This window comes from Ciona intestinalis, chromosome 14, assembly GCF_000224145.3.
Source record: "Ciona intestinalis chromosome 14, KH, whole genome shotgun sequence".
Lineage (NCBI taxonomy): Eukaryota > Metazoa > Chordata > Ascidiacea > Phlebobranchia > Cionidae > Ciona > Ciona intestinalis.
The window spans coordinates 1,371,563-1,394,158 of NC_020179.2; the positions used below are offsets into that span (position 1 = coordinate 1,371,563).

At 38.6% G+C, this 22,596-nt stretch overlaps 1 protein-coding gene across 1 annotated transcript; it reads left to right on the forward strand.

The window, feature by feature from the left end:
• Window positions 1–7,158: 7,158 nt before the first annotated feature.
• On the forward strand, window positions 7,159–18,674 carry klf2 (zinc finger protein). Its single transcript, NM_001078283.1, is given in 6 exon segments — window positions 7,159–7,402; window positions 8,460–8,725; window positions 12,851–13,040; window positions 13,365–14,570; window positions 15,872–15,931; window positions 17,365–18,674. Coding segments are annotated over 5 exon segments (1,833 nt in total). The 5' UTR covers window positions 7,159–7,402; window positions 8,460–8,527; the 3' UTR covers window positions 17,544–18,674.
• The last annotated feature ends 3,922 nt before the right edge of the window (window positions 18,675–22,596 follow it).

Genomic DNA, 22,596 nt, shown 5'->3' on the forward strand with positions numbered 1-22,596 from the left:
TTAGTCGTGTGTTTACACTTTTGCTTACGAGTAAATACACAAAAAGTACCCTATACACCTAAAACACACATACAACACGAAATACGTAAACATATAGACAGTTTCTACAAAATACATAGGCGTCCAAGCAAAGGTGTATATATTTATTTAGCATCCCTAAAATCCATTTTACCGCACAAAAATCACGGAAACGGTCACCAAACCGATTTCTTTATACGGGTCTAATTTTAGTCCATACTTAAATCGAATAAACAAAAAAAGTTTGTCTAAATCTTTACGAACTAATATTGACGCTACGTTCTTTTGTTAACCGATTTATGCGTGGTTACGCAAACATATTTGACGCTTGTACGTTTTGCTTGGTCATTATGACGTAATAGAATGACAGTCCAATAGGGCAAAGTTTTATAATTTAAAAATTATTTCATTATTTTTATGAAAATGAAAGTACGAAGGTCACAGACCATTTGCCCCAACTGAGAGCTTATAAATCTGCATGCCATGGCCTTACTGGTAAAGGCATTATTTAGGCTCATGTTTCCCGCTAAATGTTCTTTAATTATCAATAACTTATATGACCAAGTTTCGGCAAATGTTGTGCAAAATCTAAAAATGCGATTCCTTAGTTTTATAATATTGTAAAACGGAATTTCGCGTGAATATAAACGTTTCAAAATTCACACTTTTCTGTAAAATAGTTGAAAATTTGTTCCCTACCTTGCTCTATGTGTATTTTCCAATACAATTATTTTCTGCTTATGACAAACTGCATTTTACTTTGAAGTCCATTGTTGCGTGTGGTGGTATTTGCTCTCTTATGCAATATAAGGTGAAAATTAAATTTTCTACCAAATGCAGTTTTAAGTCGGTAAACCGCAGCGAAAGAGATTTCCTTTGAAGATTTAAAGCTCTATTAACTACACTGCTGGGGCAAATATTATACCAAGAAAATGTGATGCACTGGAAATTTTACATACAGTAGGGTGGGGGAAGATGGGACACCTTAAGCACACAATATCTAAATGAAGAGATCGTGTTTTAAACAATTAACAACGCTCTAGGGGAGTCGTGAAGATACGTTTTTATAATTCTTTGCATTTTCTTTGTTTACTACCAAATTGGGCGAGAAAATAATATGAAAAGGTGTCCCATCTTCCCCCAACCTACCATATCTATAGTAATACAGTAGGGTGGGGAAAGATGGGACAGCTTTTTATTCCATTTTTTCTCCCCACGACTCCCATAGACCGTTATTAATTGTTTAAAACACGATCAAGATACTTTGATATAATGTGCTAAAGGTGTTCCATCTTACCTAACAACACTATAGTAATAGTTTAATTGTTGAAAAGATTTTCTGGCCGTTTTAATTATATGGTTTTGGGGTATTTTAGCACATCCTGGTTAGTTTTTGAGCCTAATTGTTTTATTAAGTGACTGTTATAAAGTTTATGCACAGTTTTGTGATGTTTTGTATTGAATTTTATTATGAATTTATAAAACGGGGCAAAATATAAAAAAGCAAAATAGTGATGTTTTTAAAATGCTAAATCGCAAGAAAGTTTATGCACACTTTTTTTATGTGTTCTATCGAATTTAAAAACGTTAAGCAAAATTAAAAAATCAAAATAATTTATGGATGATTTATAATGCTAAATCAGAAGACGGCATTCTAGACAATGTACATCATATATTTATCAATTGCCACACACATTTGCGACACACATATGATACAAAACAGGGGTTTCCAGAACGTGCGTGCCGGGTGCAAATATTTACGGTTTTTAAGCATATGCGATGTCTAGGTCTTATGACCATGTAAATCAAACACTTAGTAAGTTCTATTCTTAAATTATTGTCTGGATGATGACACTTTTTCCAATCATTTCTCAACTTGTGATAAGCCCATTCAAAAGCATTCTATTTGGTTACGGTTTGAAAACGTCTTTCTCATTATTATTTTGCATTTTTTTCTAGCGTCACTTTTTAACCAGTCGTAGCGTGATAGTTGAACAATAGTTTGATATGCGATGTCAGATTGAGTGACCGTTAGCAGAGCGTCGCCCACGCATGGAGGCGAACAAAGCGAGCGAGTGTTTGCTTTCTATTTTTACGTCCCTTTGGATCTCACGCAAGCCGGGGCACGTGACAGCGTTGTTATAGCAACAACAGGCCACGTAATCTTTCCGCTACGGTTTCGTCGTGTTCGTGATCGCCTTTCACCTAATTTTTACCTGCCCGTTGGCCAGGCAACATAAGAATTCGAATAAAGGTTACTGCAGTCACGAATATCAGTTACGTCATTTTTTCAGCGTTTTTTCCCGCTAAACCGATTAACACCTACCGTAAAACGACATCGATTTTACCCTACGCCGCTAATTGGAAACGTAGTGCCGCCTATGTTCAAACACTCATTACTTTAACAAGTTTACTCAATTCAACGTCATTTGCTAAGGTCAAGTAGCTGGTATTTGTACGTCTGTGTAACGGATTACGCTTTTGTATTTTTAACACTAGACAAACAACAATGGCGCAATCCTTTTATCAATGGCATTGGACTTTCGTACTGTGTGTAGTAACCAGGCGTAAACACAATACATCAGCAATACCAGTAACTTAGCTGGCGAAGCGAGCGCTCGCGAGAAAAGTGAGAGCTCCAAAAAACTTTTCAAATTATCTTCGGTGGTTAGGGGAAATGAGGATTGACCGGTGTGTTAGTAGAACGGCCTGACTGTGAAGTCACGTAGGCAAGTACACATTCGCATGTCTTACGCATATTAATACGAGCATGATGGATTGCCCCAAACACGTTAAATAAGCACTTCAAGTCAATTCAGTTCTGATTGTATATAGTAAGGTCGGGTAAGATTGTCCATGTTTTCATTCTCTTTTGTCGTCCCATTTGGTATTAAACACAGAATATTTACAGAATTAAATAGCCGTATCCTCACGTCCTCAAGGAACGTTGTCAATTGTTAAAACCGCAATCAACAAATGTGGAACTTAACGGTAATAATATGGGATAAAACTCTGCTTTGTATATTGTATAGTGGGGTGGGGAAAATGGGACGCCCTTTTTTATTTTATTTTGGTAGTAAACAAAGAAGATTCAAAGAATTTTAAAACCGTATCCCCACGACTTCATATACCCTTGTTAATTGTTTAAAATACGATCAGGATATTTGGTTATTATGTTCTAAAAGGTTTTCACCTTACCCCACAGTACTATGACACAAAACAGATTGTCCAACGTAATATACATCTATGCACACTGTACGAAGGTTAATTCGGCAAGTTAAAGTTCCAACATGTGACTCAGTCGTTCCCTAAATGATTAACGGTAAGGAGAAAGTTAAAAAAACGTAGTAGAATGACAAGCAGTAAACCAGGTATTTTCCCAACGATGAGTGAATAAACATTTCTAGAATCCAGTTCCGTTTTTACTTGATTATTGTTTACCTTATCAAGTTACGCAATACGAACTTCTGGAGCATAAAATCAAGTGGGGTAAGATGGGATACCGTTAGCATATTATAGTAAGGTGGGGGGAAATGGGACACCGTTAACACATAACTTAATTTAAACAAGTAACAACGGTCTATGAGAGTCGTGAGGATACTGTTTTATAAATATTTAAATTTTCTGTGTTTACTACTAAATGCGATGAGAAAATAGAAGGATACGGCGTCCCATCTCCCCCCACACTACTATTTGTCCCATTATTGATTTGTTAATTGCATGCCGCTACAGGAAAGGATTGCGTTTGACATGCTTTTTGTTTCAAGTTTGATCTGATATGGTCTGCATAGGTAACCGCAGTATAGGGTTAAAGTTTTGTGCATGATAATTGTTCCGAGTGCTTTTGTTATAATCTCGCACGATTTTTAAGCGAACACTTAGATATCTGTTGCAATACAATAGGACTTTGCTAACGTTGCCGTTCGATCTACGATTCCGTGGGTGATAAGCAACCGCGACGAAAAACGAGCGATGAAAAATATTCTTCACATCCAAGATGATTCTGCATTTTTGCCGAAAAGCTTCTCAGCGAGAATGGTCGTGACAATCTGGACAGAACCGTGTCATGATATTTCTCCAATGTTTCGCCGATCGCAGGCAAACGTGATTGCCGAGGAACCGCAACGAACAAATATGCTAAGGCAATGCCGAAAAAACAACACTATCACATCAGCATTAGACCGAAATCGCGTGAGAGCTAGCGTGTTGTAATTGCTTTTGCTAATTAAAACGACCAACCAAAATCTAACAGAAACTTGTATGCGGTTTGATACACCTAATATTGCATGCACGTCTTTTACTTTCCATACGCTCGTTGTTAGTATCGGCACGCGTTTTTTCTACCTATACAGTAGGGTGGGGGTGAGACGGGACACCTTTAGTAGATACTATACAAATATCCTGATAGTGTTTTATAAACAAATGACAACGGTCTATGGGAGTTATGAGAATACGGTTCTATAATTTTGTGAATGTTTTTTGTTTACTACCAAATGGGACAGAAAAATAGATTAAATAGACAAAATGGAACAAGAAAATAAAATAAATGGATGTCCCATCTTCCCCGCTCTACTATGGGATGCAAAACAAGTTTTAATTGTTTACTAAAGATGCCATGAAAATATTACATAGAAAATCAGTTATAACGTTGGCTGGAAACTCTTATAAATATCAAACCAAGCCTTCCTTTTCTAAGGTTAAAACCTTCGGGCGGTTTATAGAGCGGAAATATTGGTTATCGTTGTCGTTTCAACGTTTGCTAATTAATCCGGTTCGTTAAAAAATCGTGACAGGAACGTCCTATTCTCGTAGACTTTTTCTGTCGTCCTTTCGGGCGTTGAAAACAGCGTCATACTTGAAGTTGTACCGAAATTAAGTTGGCGACATTACTTTCAAGTTCAATGCTTTCAAATGGCTCCGTTTGGAGAAGAGCTTTTGCGGGTTGAATATGTATGGTTACGTCACTTAAAAACGTGAGATTTTTAATTCGTTTTGACGCAGCGAGACATTATACTTGGCGATAAATATGCGACGATATAGCCGTATATCGTAATGCGGTATTTATAGAAAAAAAGCTCTCACGCTCAAAAACGACACTTTTAAATTACACTTTTTATAATGACGTCTTTCGGCTTAATAGGCTATCAATGCAATTTTAACGCCAAACCCAGCGAATTAAGTTAAATACCGACTGGACAGCGCAGAAAATGCACATATTTGGCAATACTTAAAACTTAATTGATCCAAAAGTAACGGCTTTTGAGGTAAACCCGATTTTCATTTGCATTTTGTTTTTAGTAATAATAACAACATATATACATAGAATTTTAAAGAGCCTATATATATACGGTTTTAACCTGTACGCACACTGAACTATCACTCTAAAAAAAGTTCAATCAAACTTATTTAATACCGAAACTTTACACAAAATGTTTGAATCAAGTAATTGACGCAATTTATAGTCTACTAATAATACCCACTGTATTTTAAACTTTATCTGTATATATATCTAACAGTGTACATCGAAACATCGTGCCGGTATTGAACAAAAATAATTATGTAAATTAGCTTGTTGTCACTTTTCATATTCTGTTTAGATAAAAAAGCTATTTTTGTCTTACAAAACATGAGATATGTTTCATTTTGTCTATCCTTTATATTTTTCCCATGCCGTTTGCCAGAAATACAATTATCTGTATACGAGTATAAGCTCAGGGCAAGTTACGGAAATTTATAGGTTCCTTATATAATATTGAAATAACAACTGACGACAGTTTAGGAATCTAAAGTTAATAGGATGGGGTAGGATGGGAAATGTGGGGTAAGATGGGAGACCTGTGTTTAACGACTGTTGTTTTCCGGCAACGCGAGGATAAAGTAAGAAATTACATAAATACGTGTTTTTATTCTTTTTTTATCGTCCCGTTTAATTGTAAACAAAAAATATTTACATAATTGTTACCCTGGGACTCTAAAAGTGCGTTGTTATTTGACCAAAAAAGTCAGGAAATAAGGTATTTAGGTGCTAACGGTTTCCCAATTTACCCCCAGTAATAAATATGTATGTATATAATATTAAAACCACAGTAAGATTTTAACTTATCATATACAGTAATATGAATTCTTGTGTTAAAATTTAGCCCAGCAGCTAAGGTCAAAGGCAGGCGTGTGTTTGCATTGGACTTACGTTACTTTACTTTGCGAATACAGCACCGTAGCAACATAACATATAGCGTGAACTCGCCGTTTGTGACGTCACAATCGAAAGAGAATGCAGTTAAGCGTAACCAGTTTTTGGAATGTGCGTGAGACTCAAAACGAATAAAAAGTCGACTTGATAAGAAAGCTACACTAAATATAGTGCAAGGAAATCTATCTATAAAATAGGGTGTGTATATAGAAAATCAGCTTTGAACTTGAAACATTACAGCCGTACAGCGCTTAGTCTGGGTATTTTACAGCTAATATAAATTTCACAGCGAGTTTTTGCGTGAGAAGTTTTTTACAAAAACTGCAAAAAAATGCTCAAAGTCTTGGCTGATTTTGCTGGAAATTCGTGCGAAAGGCGAAAGAAAAAAGGGACAAAAGTTAAGAGAGAATGAAGGAGTAGTTATCTCACTTTTCTCCTTTCGCCGAGCTTTGCCCGTCAAGTTTATTTTGAGTTCCTAGCTCACGCATCCGTGGCAGTTGCGCTACGGTAGCCTAGCTGGTAGCAGCAAAGTTACATGTCTGCTTGTGAATAAATATCGTAGGCGACGCGGCGTGTTTAATTACCAGGCTAAATCTAAATAAGTATTGACGTACAAAAAGGTCAAAGGTGTGAAAGCCACGTTAGGACGTATGTAATCGGTTTTGGTATGTTTGTTCTTAATTGGCCTTGTTGTTTGGACTTTGAATTGAATTATAGGGATTGGAATAATTTGTATGGTGTTTAAGATGTCATATTTTTGAACTTTTTAACCTCGCGATTTCTGACAGCTAGTCATCTCCGAACGATTTAATCTACGTAATAGGATTTCGCTTTGGCGCTGGCAAACTGACTAGTTATATACTGTTATAGCAGGGTACAGACTTAAACCACGTTTTTTTCTAACAACAACTTAAAATTTAAATTGACCAATTTTTGTTTCTTGTTTATACAGAAAACTTTTTAGACCGGCTTTTGGCTCACTTTTTGCCAAAGCCATTGTAAAGTCGACTGCCGAAGGGCAAAAAACGAAGTGAATTTTCGCCATATTTTTCAACGAAGCTGACAATTCGTCGGCCGAATACACTCCTATATACAAGCGAATCAAGACCCGGACGAAAAGCCGAGATTTCAAACGACAGAAACGAAAAACATCGTTTATTTGTGAAAACCTTTGCACTTGTTCAAGCAAGCAAGGTAAGAAAACAAAACTTATCCAAAAAAATTATTTTAGTTTTTTTTTGTTTTTGTGCTTTTTCGGACAGTTTAAAAATCTCTTTATTTTTCGTGTTTTTTTTTAAGTTTCTTCAATAAAAACTGTCATTTTGAAAGATAAAACGACCTGTTTTATTCTTACAGATATGTTTTTCCGACAAAATATCTCTAGCAAACATTAACTAACGCGATTTCATTGTCCGCAACGTCTTAATGTACCTTAATTCGCGATTTGCGGAGACCTGTCGTTAAAAAACTAATATTTGAATGGTTTGGGACAAAAGAGCTTTAGATTTTCGACGTGGCTACGGCCCCGTGCGTGTGTGCTTTAGCGCGAAAATTCGTTTAAAACGCTTGTAATTGTACAGTGGTTTAATTTGAAACTGTACTCTGGGTAAGGTATAAAAGCTATATAGAAGCTATGCCACGCTTTAAATTTGATACCAAAATATGCATTTTTTCAAATCCGCCGCTCAATTATCGGGAAAATTGACCCAGAGTGACTTATTTTAAGCGAAGAGTAAAACAGTTTAAAAAGCGGCGTTAAAAGGCCGTATTCCAGAGCTTTCGGTTTGTTGGCACAAGCGACGCTTTCCGGGTCACCTTTTTCCGACTGCAAAGGTGACATGGACTGTCGGTGTTATATAGGAGCTATACCTGATGCCGGTGCGATTGATTTGCTCATGTGTCAGTTTAAGTGGTTGCGGTAAGAGCTCAACAAATATAATGACGAGCAGAGAAAGGAAAGAGTGTGGAGCTTAATTAAACGCTCCGTTTGACTTCGCTCGTATATATTGTATTGTGACCGGGTGCAGGCTGGAGTATATAAATATCATGTCGACTGTAAGCAAGGACGACAGTTGTCAATCATACGTACAGCGTGAGGTAGTTAGGCAGTTGTGAAGATATGTATTAGCAGCTAATAGGAAAAGCCACATAGAGTAAAATTATTAGCGAAAATTATTTTATTATTTTTTTTTATAATGTATCAATTACTGGTCACTTTTAATTTTTTTTCATCTTTTTATTTATTTTGCAGAGGTTCAAGCTGACACCTCCTTTGATAACCGTGCAAAGCAACTTACACGCACGTAGGAAAGAACGCAAATGGCTGCTGCCGTGGCTCTGAACTACCCGTCGCCGAACTTCAGCAGCGAATTTCCCGCCGAGAATTTCTACTCCGCCCGATCCTTAGAACAGGCCGCTTCTGTCTCCGAAGCGTCGTCATTCTCGCCCGTCTCCTCGCCCGAGTTTTTATCGTTCGAACAAAACACAATCTCAGACGCATCAATTGACAATTTTGAGGTAGGTGGTATACTATTATATAAAGAACAATGGGGCACTTTATACTTTTATATACCATTTTACTATTACTTAACTGAATTAAGCTTTCCGGGTGTTGGGACAATAATGGGCCAAAATCTGGCCTAAATCCCAGGTCCTTCATCCATAAAGAATAAAAAAGAAATTTTACTAATGCATAAAGAACAGCAGGGCTCTGTATACTTAATAACCAATCTATTTTAATTGGTTATAAATGGACCATTTTTCGAAAATATTTGTATCTAATACTGTATACCGTTAGCACCTAAAAAAAACTTTATTTCTTGATCGTATTTTAACAATTAACAACGCTCTTTGCGGTTACGCTTGTTTAGTTATGTTAATATTTCTTTCTTTCGAAATAATTAATACACGGCCCATCTTACCCCATTCTACTATAGCTATTTATGTCCTGTAACCTATAAATGTGAAATAAACTCAAGTTCGAATTTCAAAGTTAAGATTCAGCACGCACAGAAGCCGTAACACCCCTTTTCCACTTGACCATAAAATTCGGTTTGAAATTGGGTCGCGTTTCGCAGCTCGACGTCGCATGTCGGAGCCGTGGCGACGGTGGGTCATGGGTTATGCAGGGGTTAACCCATGTGCCTTGCGCGGTACCCAGGCAGGGTACCCAAGCGTGATCGGTTAGGAAATTACTCAGCGAAGATAAACAGAACGTCTTCCGACAGTCGTTATCCTGTTATTGTCTGGGATATTGAACGTTTACGCCGCGCGAATGGTAGCAGTATGATATGGTGGGTGGAAAGCTCGGCACGTACGGTTGTAACAAGCGTACTGAACGAAATTACACAGAGTACGGCGTCGCTTCAAAGACCGTTTTACATACTTTCGCAATTACGTTACGAGTTACATCATTATGTAACTGTGTATCCATATGTAGTTGAATCCTGACACATGGTCTATGTTTTTCAATATAGTTGGATGGGGTAGGATGGGACACTTTTACCACATAATATCCAAATATCTTGATCGTGTTTTAAACAATTAAATTACGATCTACACGGGAGCCTTGAAGATGCGGTTTTATTTATAATTGTTTAAATATTCTGTTTATTACCAAATGGGACGAGAAAGTAGCATAAAAAGGTGTCCCATCTTCTCCCATCCTACTATATAAACGATTTACATTATCTTTATGGGTCAGTTTAATATTACGGAAAATGTAGCCATACCGGTGGTCATGTTTTTCTTTTATTTTTTTGCGGTTAAAAGTGGACTGGTTAACAGTAACAAGCAACCGAAGCGAATCCGTAGCTTCCTGCTATGTTTTAAGTCGACAGGGCACGGAAACTGGTTTGAGCAATGCTTTTATTGAGCAGGTTGTTTTTCGTTTGTTGAGGTGTACATGAAAGTCGCATGTGGCGGTGCGTGGCTAGTCACGGCCGTTATTTGTTTGAAGCTCGTAGATCAAAGCGCGCCGTTTTTTTCTGAGACAGGAAAGTAAATTTAAGCATGAGGGAAATTGGATTTCGAAAATCTTAAAAGAACCCGCGTGTAAATTCGTTGGTGTGACTTTTTCCCAACAAGTGCTATCAAAAGTCATTCTTAAAGCTGTACCACATAATTGTAAGAAGTCTGGGAAACGCAAGTCATCGACCACCGGAACACGTTTATTACGTGCCCGGTATCTTTCAGGAAAAAAGTCCTAACCGCATCTTCTGCTTAAAGCATGGTCGAGATCTGGCTATGTGAGTGTAAAATATAATACTGGTCGCGTTGGTCTGCTAATAACAGCACATATATATCAATCCAGACACCGAGGTACCACAGTCGCTTATTACACAACTGACTCCATACCATAGCTGTAATCATGGTCTAAGAAATGGAAGGTTTTGAAACGGCAGCCTTCACTCAACTACCGTTAGCTAGAAGCGTTTCGTGGAAAACATACGCTCTTGTGGCGAAATAATCGTTTTTCTCGCGCGGCGCTCAGAGCGAAACCATATCGACTTTAAACTGCGATAATTGCCGTCGCTTGTAACTGCTTATAAGTCCTTTCGGCTTTGTGAACGTTGTCGGTAATTATTGCCGAAATGACCAGAGTAAGCTTGCCAAGATATCATGGCCATACCCTGATTGCTGGCTTTTTGATTGCCAAGTTTCAAACGATTAACGGCAGCCACGGTTATTGCCAAGGGCAAAAATGTACGCGTAACTGTAAGCGTTAACATCTGATTAAGCAACCAACTCGGCTATAGTAAAAATCTGTACGCGAATAAACGCAGTGCATTGTACTTAATATGATTCGTTGTAATCCGATTCACGAAAGTATTAAATCACTAGAAACGTTTGGTTACAGTAAGTGTATTGTGTTCCACAAGTCTATATCGGCGGTTAAAGCGGATGAGACGAAGTTTACATAAGCGGGTACGAACCTTATCTTATCGAGCTTTCATCGTTTACAATTACGTTCGTTTCACATTCGGGCTTTTACCCCGGGACGTTGCCAGTGAGGGCACGCTGAAGACATAAAATGTACAGAAAATATCAGTTTACGGAATGCGCAGTTGGTGCTCTGTATGACGGGCAACGCATGTCGATATCTAGACTAAATGACGGCGGTACCAGCATCAATGCTTGCTTGAAGCACCGAGATCCAAGTTGCTGTCGAAAACAACTTTCAACGGAGAGAAAGCAGAAGGCCTGGACGCAGCAGAGCGTGCTGTACGGCAGGCTTAGCGCCGCCTGACCAAACACGTAGCTCTTGTTTTCCTTATCTCCACTGGCTTGTGTAAGTGTATGTTGCGCAGTCGTGTTGGTAGCATTGTACGTTGCTTTGCGGAGCAGGGGGAATAATGCGCGCCTTGTTCGCTAATGATAGTTGTATGCCCCCTTTGCTGTTCCCCTCGTCCAAACTACTTGCGCTGTGTATGGCCGCTTACACGCGTGGAGTGCCACTTAAGAAAAAAACTCGACAAAGATTGATAAATAACGAGGAAAAATCGCGCGATTGATCATGAAAAATGCTTTAATTTAAACACACCCGCGCTGGAACCTATTTAACCTGCAACGAATAACCGCTCATTTGGCCTAACTGCCTAATGCTTAGTCATTAGTGCATGTTTTACCATGGAACCGCAGATGTCGTTGTTATACACCGCGTTGTTAACGAGCGAGGTAACTTTCTACGCTAAGTGTTGTTTTATGTCGCGTTTGATGCTTGCTTTAACGACACGTAATTTATGGCTGCGTTCTCCTCCAAGTACATGAAACCCGTTATTTACTCACAAGTGAAGAACAGACACAGTTTCAAGTTTATGTGACGTACTTCTCTGCCTACGCAAGAGCTACATTCCATGCCGTAATCAGTTCCAACATTTCGCGCTGAAACGTATTTAATCAACTACAAAGCGCATATGGGAGTAGACCACCTAGGCAGGCATGCCTTTAGCAGCTGTAGCCTATAAAGCGTTTTCAGCTGGACAATATAAATAGAAAACATCAATTTGTCTTGCGCAACAGTACAGTTGTTTTATGACAATTCTCGTCGGATTTTACGCTCCAATGATCACATAAACATATAATATTTGCTCCTGAAAAGTTGGAACGGAAAAATTAAATTTCAGTTGTACACATCCGCTAATTTTCGCGCAAACACATTAGAATTGTGTTGGCCGACAAAGCATTGATACGATAGCTTGTGTCATGAGTTCTATTTTCAACGATTCTTAAAAAAGTTTTCAATTTACTTTGCCCCGTGCGGTCACGCCACCATTTTTCCCTTTCGCCATTCATTCCCGTGGTATAGCTTTGATGTGAACGCAATAATATTGCCGGCAGAGCAAACATTGATATTTAAACAGATTTACTGCCGTCCTTCTAAAACGGCTGGCATAGAATAGGACCCTACCAGTCCGTAAGCTCCGAACAAAACACACACGTCGGTGTTTAGTAATTTATCAAACGTTGCTGGTGTTTTGGCGCGATCCATTCGCCTGTCCCCAGTGCAAACAATCCGTAATTATCTCATTGGGGCTCGCTATAAAGCAAACAACTCTATCATAAAAATACCCCATACCTCGGCAAAAGTAAACTTAATAGCGTAAACTTTACTAAACGCTAACCTCCAGTGGTTTTCTTTAGTGCGCGATGAACGATTTCTACATCGAGCAGCAGTTGGACAACTCGGCAAGTTTAAAGACCGGTGACGTCATCATGCCGCCTCCAATGACGTCACGAACCACGTATTCATCCGACCCGAACATTTTCCGACGAGAAAGTGCATCAGACATTCACGATATTTTGAACCCTGGAATTAGAAACAATTGCCCAGGTTAGTTTGACAGTTTGTAACTTTTTTCATTTCCCAATTCAGGGTAAATTTACACATTTTTTGGAAGAAAATGTGGGAAAATCGTAGAGTAATATGAGATAACATGTCATCCCGTTAGCAACTGACGTCAATATTCCCTTATCGTGTTTTAAACAATTAAACAAGTCAGTTTATAACTTTGTTATAAACTTTAAAGAAAATTTCCCTTTTATATTTGAAAAAAATTACATTCTTGAAATCGTGCACAATATCAACTGTAAACATTTATTAGATTTTAAAATTAAATGAGCTATGTGTAATATACGTAACAACCTTTTGTTCCAGGTTACCAAGCAAACAGCGCTTCGAACAACATTTACCAACAAACGAACAACTACAGTAACATAGATACCAACAACGGAGCTTGCGTTAACGTCAATTTCAACGTTGTGGTGAAGCAACAAAACAATCACCACTACCACAATTCACCTACGTCACCAACGCATGACGTCATCCCACAAAACGCGATGACGTCACCAGCAGGTATGACGTCACCACCGGGAAGCCCCAACATGCTAAACATCCCTCCTGTTTCGAGTTTCATCAAAAACTCAGAAGCCATCTTACACCCATCGTCCTCACCAACAATGACGTCATCACCCGTGACGTCACACACCTATCCACAAATGCACCACGAAGAATATACCCGAGCGAGGATCCCTTCCGAATCCGAGTCAGTGGTATGCTACGACCAGAGAAGGCATGCATCTCTTCCGTCCATTACTATCACAAACCTCGACGAAAACGAGTCCATGATGCAAGCGTACCAACGTACACGTTCAACTAGTCTCACAACCGATAGATGTTCTATTCCATCTACTTCCCCTAACCCTGGATCACCGCCTGTGCAGATGGCCCAACAGCCATGCTCGCCAGTGAACATGGCTAATACAAAGCAATACCAAGTCAAAACTGAAGTCAATACCCAACCATTAGGAAGCTGGGACAGCAACATGATGATGTATTCCGAGCCCGCACCGTCCCCCTTTAACGCTAGAAGATGCAGTTCGGAGGTTGGAGCAATCAGCACGCCAACGAACGACGGTTTCATGCCCATGAACGGTATGATCGCACCCAAAATTGAGAAGTTATACCCCGATGATCAATACACCGCTAACAACCCAGCTTATTCGTGTGGAACGACAGGCATCTCAAATAGCTACACCAGAAACCCCCAACCCTTATTCCCACCGAGCCAAATCAACTTCCCATCGATATTAGAAACCAGTTCAACGGATACAATAATCCAACAACAGTGCCCTGCCGTACACCACCATATGACCCAGCATAGCCATATGCATCACAACAGCGAGAACCGCAGGCATAGTCACGAGATCCCACTGCACAGAAGAAATCACCCATATTTGGCAATGTCTGTACCACCCCCCTACCCACTGGCAGTGAACGGTACAATTCCGTACAGGCCGAGGTACAGCAGACGAAACAATCCCGATCTCGAAAAGAAAAGAGTTCACAAATGCACCCACGCTGGTATGATATATATTTATACCCACAAAGTAACATGCATGGTAACTCGTAAACTAGCACGAGGTGTATGATCACCCGTGTTATAACGACTGTCGTTTTCGGCCACGCGAGGATAAAGCAAGTTACATTTTTTCATTACATTTATACTCAATAATGACATATTACTAAAAATTTGGCAGTCAAAACAGGGATAAAACCAATAGAATGGCGTGAGAGCTGTGTAGGCAAAACTCACTGAACCAAAAACTATTTTCATGTTACGCCCGACTGCAACTCAGTGGCTGTTCGATGCACCAAAACAACAGTAAACAAAATTTCGAACAGAAATAACGTTGCCATGCTGACTCTAATGTAATCGTTGCGGTTGGACAGTCGATAGACTTTATTAGGCCTATAATGGGAACCATACTACAAGGTTGGGTTGTAGTTCTAACTGTTACTCAGCCATGCGTTTAAATGTTGCGTGCGGAGAACTGCGCTGAAAAATAACCTGAAAACGGGACGGAACCTATTTTTCGATGCGATTTACGGAACCCGGAAACTTAACGTATACGGTTAAAGTTTATGTAACCTTTAACATATACCGCTAAGATTGATGCGTTCGGGTGCGCTGTTGTTTATGTTGCCCTGGCGTTACGAAGATAAACAATATTTAAATTTAGAGATTATATAAACATTTGAACTGACGTGCAGTGTGTACAGATAAATATCGCGAAACTGTGGCATAACTTTCAAGAGAGCAACAAACAAGTTTTGAGAGATTTGATTTGGGAGGGTGCTGTTTAAGAAAAAATAACCGTTGCGTGTTTACGTTTACTTTATCCGATCGAAATGAGTTTTGTGAAAAAAAAAGCGCCATAGTTCCATTAAGGCCATCAGATCGCATTACGCTGCGGGCGACGAATCTATATGCGGAAATCGTGAGCACGCGTTCCCTTTGGCAGTAGGTGTTTGCCAGAGCCATTGCCGATTACTGGGCGATAAGCAAACTTTGGGTATGCCCGCCGACCGTACGCGGAAAAAACTTGCAACTGAGATTTTCGGAAAATAACACCGAAATTAACGAACTGCGCCAACGCCTATATGCGCTGTTATGATTGCATTTTCGCAAATTGCTCGAGCAGAGAGAGCAGTACGACTGCTATTTATGGTTATCCTTAATGATTAGTTCAAGTTTAAGCCAAAATATTACTTTAACAGTGCTCAATAGTACAACATAGATTTTTGCAAACGTAGTAAATTCACATTAAAATAGACTGTTTTAATTAAAAATACGAGACTTTTAAATTTACTTTTCCGCATAGGTTGCACTAAGGCGTACACCAAAAGCTCACATCTGAAAGCTCACCAAAGAACACACACCGGTAAGAAGAATTATCCGTTTAAAACTTTTTAAAAACATAAATGTATCACGAATACATATAAGAGATGGGAAAATGATATCATTTTTCTTCTATTTTTCTTAAATCTTAGTGCGAAGTATTACGGCAAAACCTACAGTTCGGTTTTGTTATTTTACAAGATCTTTTTTCGTTCTCTTTATTTTAAACCCTACTACACAGTATTATATGGCAAAACCTACAGTTCGGTTTTGTTACATATGAACTCTTCAATTGGGTATTGAGTCGCTATGGTTACGCAATAGTCGTAACAAAAGCGGCTCCCTGTCTCCACACTGTTTCCGGGGTGAAGCAATATAAATTGGGCGAACAGTGGCGTATAAAGGGACCATACATATGCGCTCATTCCAACCCACATTAAAGGGGATGCCGTAAAACTAATACGGGTTCAAGGTCATGATTTTGTTACAAATTGGATTCGATTTAATTAGTTATAACCGTAATTTAGTTTCCTTAAACCGCTGTTTATTGTCCTAGTAATTAGAAGTTAATATCGGCTATTGAAGACGTATTGGAAATGACAATGTTGGTTATTACTCTCACTATACGGTGTTTTAATTCAGAATAATATATAGAAGTGCACAGATGTGTACGGTAAAAACAGCAACAGTATCGCTTTTCGCAAAGGGCGTAGGCAGTCGAATGCTGTTATTTGGGAACCCAAATAACTGGTTTTGAATGCGAGACAGAAATTCGACTTGTTTTCGCGTTTTGGACAAGAAAACACGATAGCCTATAATGACTCATTTCGCTGTTTGTAACTTGCTTGCTCCAGAGCTATGGGTATTAAAAGGTTCGAATGTTCTTTATTGTCAATTGAATCGCGTAGGCGGTGCATTTTCTACCAGCAATTGAATTATTTTGGCTGTCGTCCCTTTTTAGTGTTTCAGGAAAAGTGCCCGCTCCATTGCGAACCTTTACCGGTAAAAGAAAACAAAATAATATATCTCACGTCGCTTAGAACGGCCAATGACGTCAAAACTCGATACGGTGGCATTGTCATGAATTGAAACGTGATTAGCTATGGGCTAAACGATTTAAATTCGGCCGTATGGCTTCGCCGCCGTGGTAGAAACTTGCTGAAGCGCACATTCCAAAGTGACATGACTGAAACTTAGCGTTGTTTTCTCGCCAGTAAAGAGACCACCTGACAAATAAATGGGTACATGGTAATATGGGGTAAATGGGATACTGTTAACACAGGAATTCGTGTTTTGTAACAACGCTGTTTTAGAGCTACGGTTATATAATTCTGTGAATCTTTGTTAACTACTATGAGACGGACAAGTAAATGAAAACATGTTTCATCTTACCCCACTCTACTATACCTTTATGCCAAGATAGCAATAAAAATGCTGTAACTTATACAGTTATTTCAACTTGAAATTTTGTTTTAGGTGAAAAGCCGTACACTTGCAACTGGCAGGGCTGTGACTGGAGGTTCGCTAGATCGGATGAGCTCACGCGTCATATGCGTAAACACACCGGTGCCAAGCCATTTAAGTGCTTGGTGTGCGGAAGGTGCTTTTCGAGGTCCGACCACCTGTCGCTGCACATGAAGCGACACCAGGCATAAGAAGAACAGTCTGGCGACATGGTCTTCCCATATTTATCTCAGGAAAACAAGCGAAGCACAAGTATTTGCTTTCTAAGTGATAACTTGGACTGATGTCCATGACAGAGCGAAGGACTAACGCACTAACCGCATACCGTCGTGATAGTCCGCGGAAGTATCATGTTTTTCGCCTTTTTGCACTCGCTAACCAACAAACTAGGCTGCCAGTACGGCGCCTGTGACTGCAAGTACTCACAAATTTATTGAGCACCAACGTGCCTTTCCTGTTACTTTTTCGATCGTGGAGCCCACTGCACTTACACGACTCCCTGTTGTACCAATCATATATCTCTTCCAAGCCTTAGCGTTCAGTGCTTTCGCCAAAAAATCAAACGTGTACGCTGCCTCTAGCAGTGCAATACACAGTTATCGGTATACAATACTAAAGCCTATGCAAAAAAAACAGGTTTTTCAGCTTATTAAGATTAATGAAAAGTCCGTACTCTGACAGTATCAATTTTACACGCTTGCAAATGGCTCTGTGCGATCATGCCTTATGCTAACACCGCCCAACATTGTGAATATTACTCGTTACATTGAAACTTTCCACTAACGCCCAAGTTATACGCGCAAATCTTTGTTCTCTTTAAGCTGTAAAGATTTTACGAACAAAATTGTTTTTGTTACTTTTTATTTAATTTCTTTTTATTTTCGCTTGTATTGCATTTCCGCAACAGACAAAAGGGCTCGAGGTTCGGCTGCAAAGCTACCTCGTTCTCTTGCTAAACTTTCGCATACTCTGCGATGAATCTGAGAAGCTGTTTTCCGCACTAACACCCTTTACTGACGCTTGTTGTTGGCTCTTCGGTGTCTCAACGAGCGTCGAACCAGTTCCCTATACTAACATGTTCCGTATTTTGTATTGCTTTTGTTTTGCGGCTACTGGTCGCATTTGTGGCCAAATTCGCATTCACTCTTCAATATAGGCTGTGTCTTATTGCAGTAGAACGATCAAATATTTTGTTACGTATACGTGTACTTTCGAATCAAGATTTTATGTTGCATCGGCAGAGTGGCCGCGAGGTGGCGCGCTGCTACGTCGTATATCCTCGTGACGTCATGGCAAAGAAATGTTTTAAATAAAAAAATTACATCCAAAAACGTGTCTTAATTAACTATTACGATTATTAAGTAGTGTAGGACTGAATAAGCCAATTACCGGACGAACAGGTACAACTGTACAGTGGTCCGCTAAGAGTGTAAAGTGGTTTTGTACAACACGACTGTACCGGGCGTTGTAAATTGTATAACAAGTAGCAAACGTACCAGAGAAATGACTAGTTTTTAATAAGGAATAATATAATTGCTTGAAAATTCAGATCTATACCCCACTAGTTTTAACACATAAACACCTAAAACTTGTAAAAACATGAGCATTAAATATAAAGGCAAACGAGTACATTTTAACAAAACGCTCCTGGACAGTATTTTTTTTTATCATTTTTGGCCTTTTGCCCATGCGCATACAAATACATAGTTTGTAGCCCTAAAACCCGATCAAAAACCTATACCGTTGTTTAAAAGCCGTTTTGCAAAACTTTTTTCTATTTTGAATAAAAAATATTCAAATGCGGTGTATAATGTCAATTGTTTGAACATAATGCGACAATTTAGGTTGTACAGGCAGATCTCTGCAACAAGCAGTTTTGCTATACGTGAAAAATTGTTTTTAGGTCATTACAAGTATAAAAACCACAGACTTGGAAGTAGCTTAGGCGTACTTTGCAGTTAAAGGCGGGGTTGTGCACGATCAGAATTCGGCGGTGGCTTGTTTATTTATTTATTCTTATTTATGCATGTACGCCTGCATCAAGGCTTGCCAGTTCTTTATTTAGACATCTGACTTCACGACTATGAAACGCCCATATCCATGCTTGCAAATGACAGATAACTATACGTGGCCTCAAAACGACAGAAAAGCATAATGTTTTATCAAAAAGTTTTCTCCCCAAAATAAGGTATGGTTTTAAGGCCGTTTATGGTGTGCAAATTCTGCAGTCTGTAGTTCACCTGCATATTGAATGCATTTTTATTCGGTTTTAACAAAAACAGTCGCTGTACTTCAGTAAGAAATCGCATTTGATGATAGTTATAAACAACGTATATTAGGGTGAAAAAAAAGGTAAACACCTATTCATTTAATTTTCTCGTCCTATTTGGTAGTAAACAAAGAACATTCAAAGAATTATTAAACCGTATCTTCGTGATATTTGGATTTTATGTGCTAAAGGTGTCCTGTCTTTCCCCGCAGTATATAGAACAGTAATACCAAATTATGCAACCCGTGACGTAATAAGTATACCTAAATCAAAACATGCTGTGTTATAATTTGAAAACACTTTGATCTAAATCGCCGTTGTACAATGCGGCTGTGATAGGTAAAGCTTATCCAAATATAATTTAAGTGCTTTGCATTTTGGCCGAACCGTGGTATTCGATTTACGTCATCAAGTCAAAACCACAACACGACTGGCATGCGGAGATGTCGTGTTTAATCAACAAAACAGTGACATTCGCTGGTCGTTACTAACGCTTATGGCGGAGCGGATTAAGGCTACAGTACAGCGCAAAAAAATCTAGTTCAAAGAAATGCAATACGAAACATGGGCGTTTGAACTGTGTAGAAAAAAAGCAGTGTACGTATATCACTTACATACCATCTAGGTTTACGAATTCGCTATCTCAGCCAAAAATCTTGCGTTTGACGTCATTGTACTGCACGGCAAAATCGCTAGGTATATTTTGTCCAGTTTGTATATATAAGTTGCAAACAATAAATTAAGTAGTCTTATGCGTTTAAAATATCTACTTTATACATCAAAACATCGTACAGTTGTTGTTTGTGGTCTCAATAATTAAAATTATGATAACACTGCTAAAATTGCAGCAAATTTTTATGGCATATAGTACTGTGTGGTAAGGTGGTATACCGTTAGCACCTAAATCACTTAAACCTAATTCGAACACTTAACAACGTTTTTTAGACTCGGGGACTACAGCTATTCTGTAAAAAAAACTCTTTGTTATCTACCAAATGGGACGCCCGAAGACATAAAAAAACATGTCTTATCCCACCCCACCCTACTATATTTTTTTACAACACAATTTCATTAGATTTTTATACATAACCGTTTATGTAAAAATGCTAGTTTATATGTATGATGTGGGGAAACGGGATGTGGGGAAACGGGACACCTTTAAAGCACACATTATCTAAATATCCTGATCGTGTTTTAAACATTTAACAACGTTCTATAGGACTCGCGAGGATACGGTTTTATAATTCTTTAAATATCGTTTGTTTACTACCGAATGGGACGAGAAAATAGAATAAAAAGGTGTCCCACCCCCCTCACTGTATCCAGTACAACTTGGAAACGCGATTTGGTCCGAGACAATACATAATAGCAAGATAGTGCTAACGCCTGGGGCCGGTTAGTAATCGATGGAATACATAGATCAACGTGGTGTCTTGTTACCTTAATTATCATTTGCATACACGTTATGTCAACATAAACCACAGCGCAAATTTTAGGCAGTTTAAAAACAAGACAGTGACTGTCCGACAAAAATCGTGCGCTTTATTTTTGCGTTTTTTCGCGGCAAGACGCGCAGTTTTTCGTAAATAGAAACAACTTCGCCACGCTTCGGCCCTTTCCGAGAAAAATGCGGTCGGTTTTTAAGCCAACGAAAACGTATTGCTCAAGCAACGCGGTACAGCGGCCGCAGTGTGTAAGCAAATTTCTGGCAAAAGCAGCGCAATTGCGCCGGCTTGCACCGATAAGAGACCGCGTGTTGAATAAATATTATCCCTTCTTTAACCGATGTTATGGAATCAAAAGAAAAACGTGAAAAACCAATGCTATTTGTGGTGTCGAAATGCTGGTCTGAGTTGTTGTTTGTTTTATGGACGATTTTATCACTTAGTTGGTTTAGCGTCAACAACTTAATTAGAATTTTGCAAAAGTGTTGAAAAAAAGATTTCTAAATTATAGTTGGGTGGGGGAAGATGGGACAACGTTTGATTCCATTTTCTTGTCTCATTTGGTAGTAAACAAAGAAAATTCAAAGAAATATAAAACCGCATCTACACAACTCCCATAGACCGTTGTTGAATGTTTAAAACACGATCAGTATATTTGGATATTATGTGCTAAAAGTGTCCCATTTTTAACATGGATATTTATTTTCATTTAATACCACGCTGCGTATATGGGTTGTACAATTTTCTAGGTGTAGCGACCACGCTTATTTTTTTAATTAAATGTAAATGATTTTGACTGTAAGCATGTTTTTACAACTGCTGTTTTTTTCGCTATATATCCTGTTTGTTTTTTTCGCTTAAGATATTTCTCAATCTTCGCTACTGTAATCAAAGAGACAAATAAAGATAATATAGCGTTAAGAGGTCCTTACAGTAAATTTGTTCTGTTACGAAAAAGGTATCGTTTAAATTAATTTCGAAAATTACAGTATAAGTAAAAATTAGCAATTTAATTTGCAAACACAAATGTATTGTAACTGAACAAATTAAGGCGAACAAAATATTGTATATCCGCGAGGGTATAAACATATGATATTTGACCGTGTCGATGCACATAGTTACAAAATAACACAAAAGACAACTTTGTTACAAATAAAATCAGATAACTTAAAAGGAACTAACACACCTAGTGTATTTTTGTATTCCCCTATGCGCGGTCTATTCTTGGTAAAAAAGTGTTAAAAATAAGTCGCAAGCGTGCAGTAAAGCATGAAGGAACGCCACACAATTGAAACCAACCGCAGCGTAACTTTATAATGGCAATATAAAACGAAAAAAGCAAAACTTTAGCCTAATTGGTTTGGAAATATTTCTAAATGCTTCTCAATAGTAAGGGAATTTTTTTGCATTTTACTCAATGCGTTTTTTTCTGGTCCGCATTATTACAGAACTGATAAAGTAGGGAGGGGAAGATGGGACACTTTTTTAATATATTTTCTTGGTCCATTTTGTAGTAAACAAAGAACATTC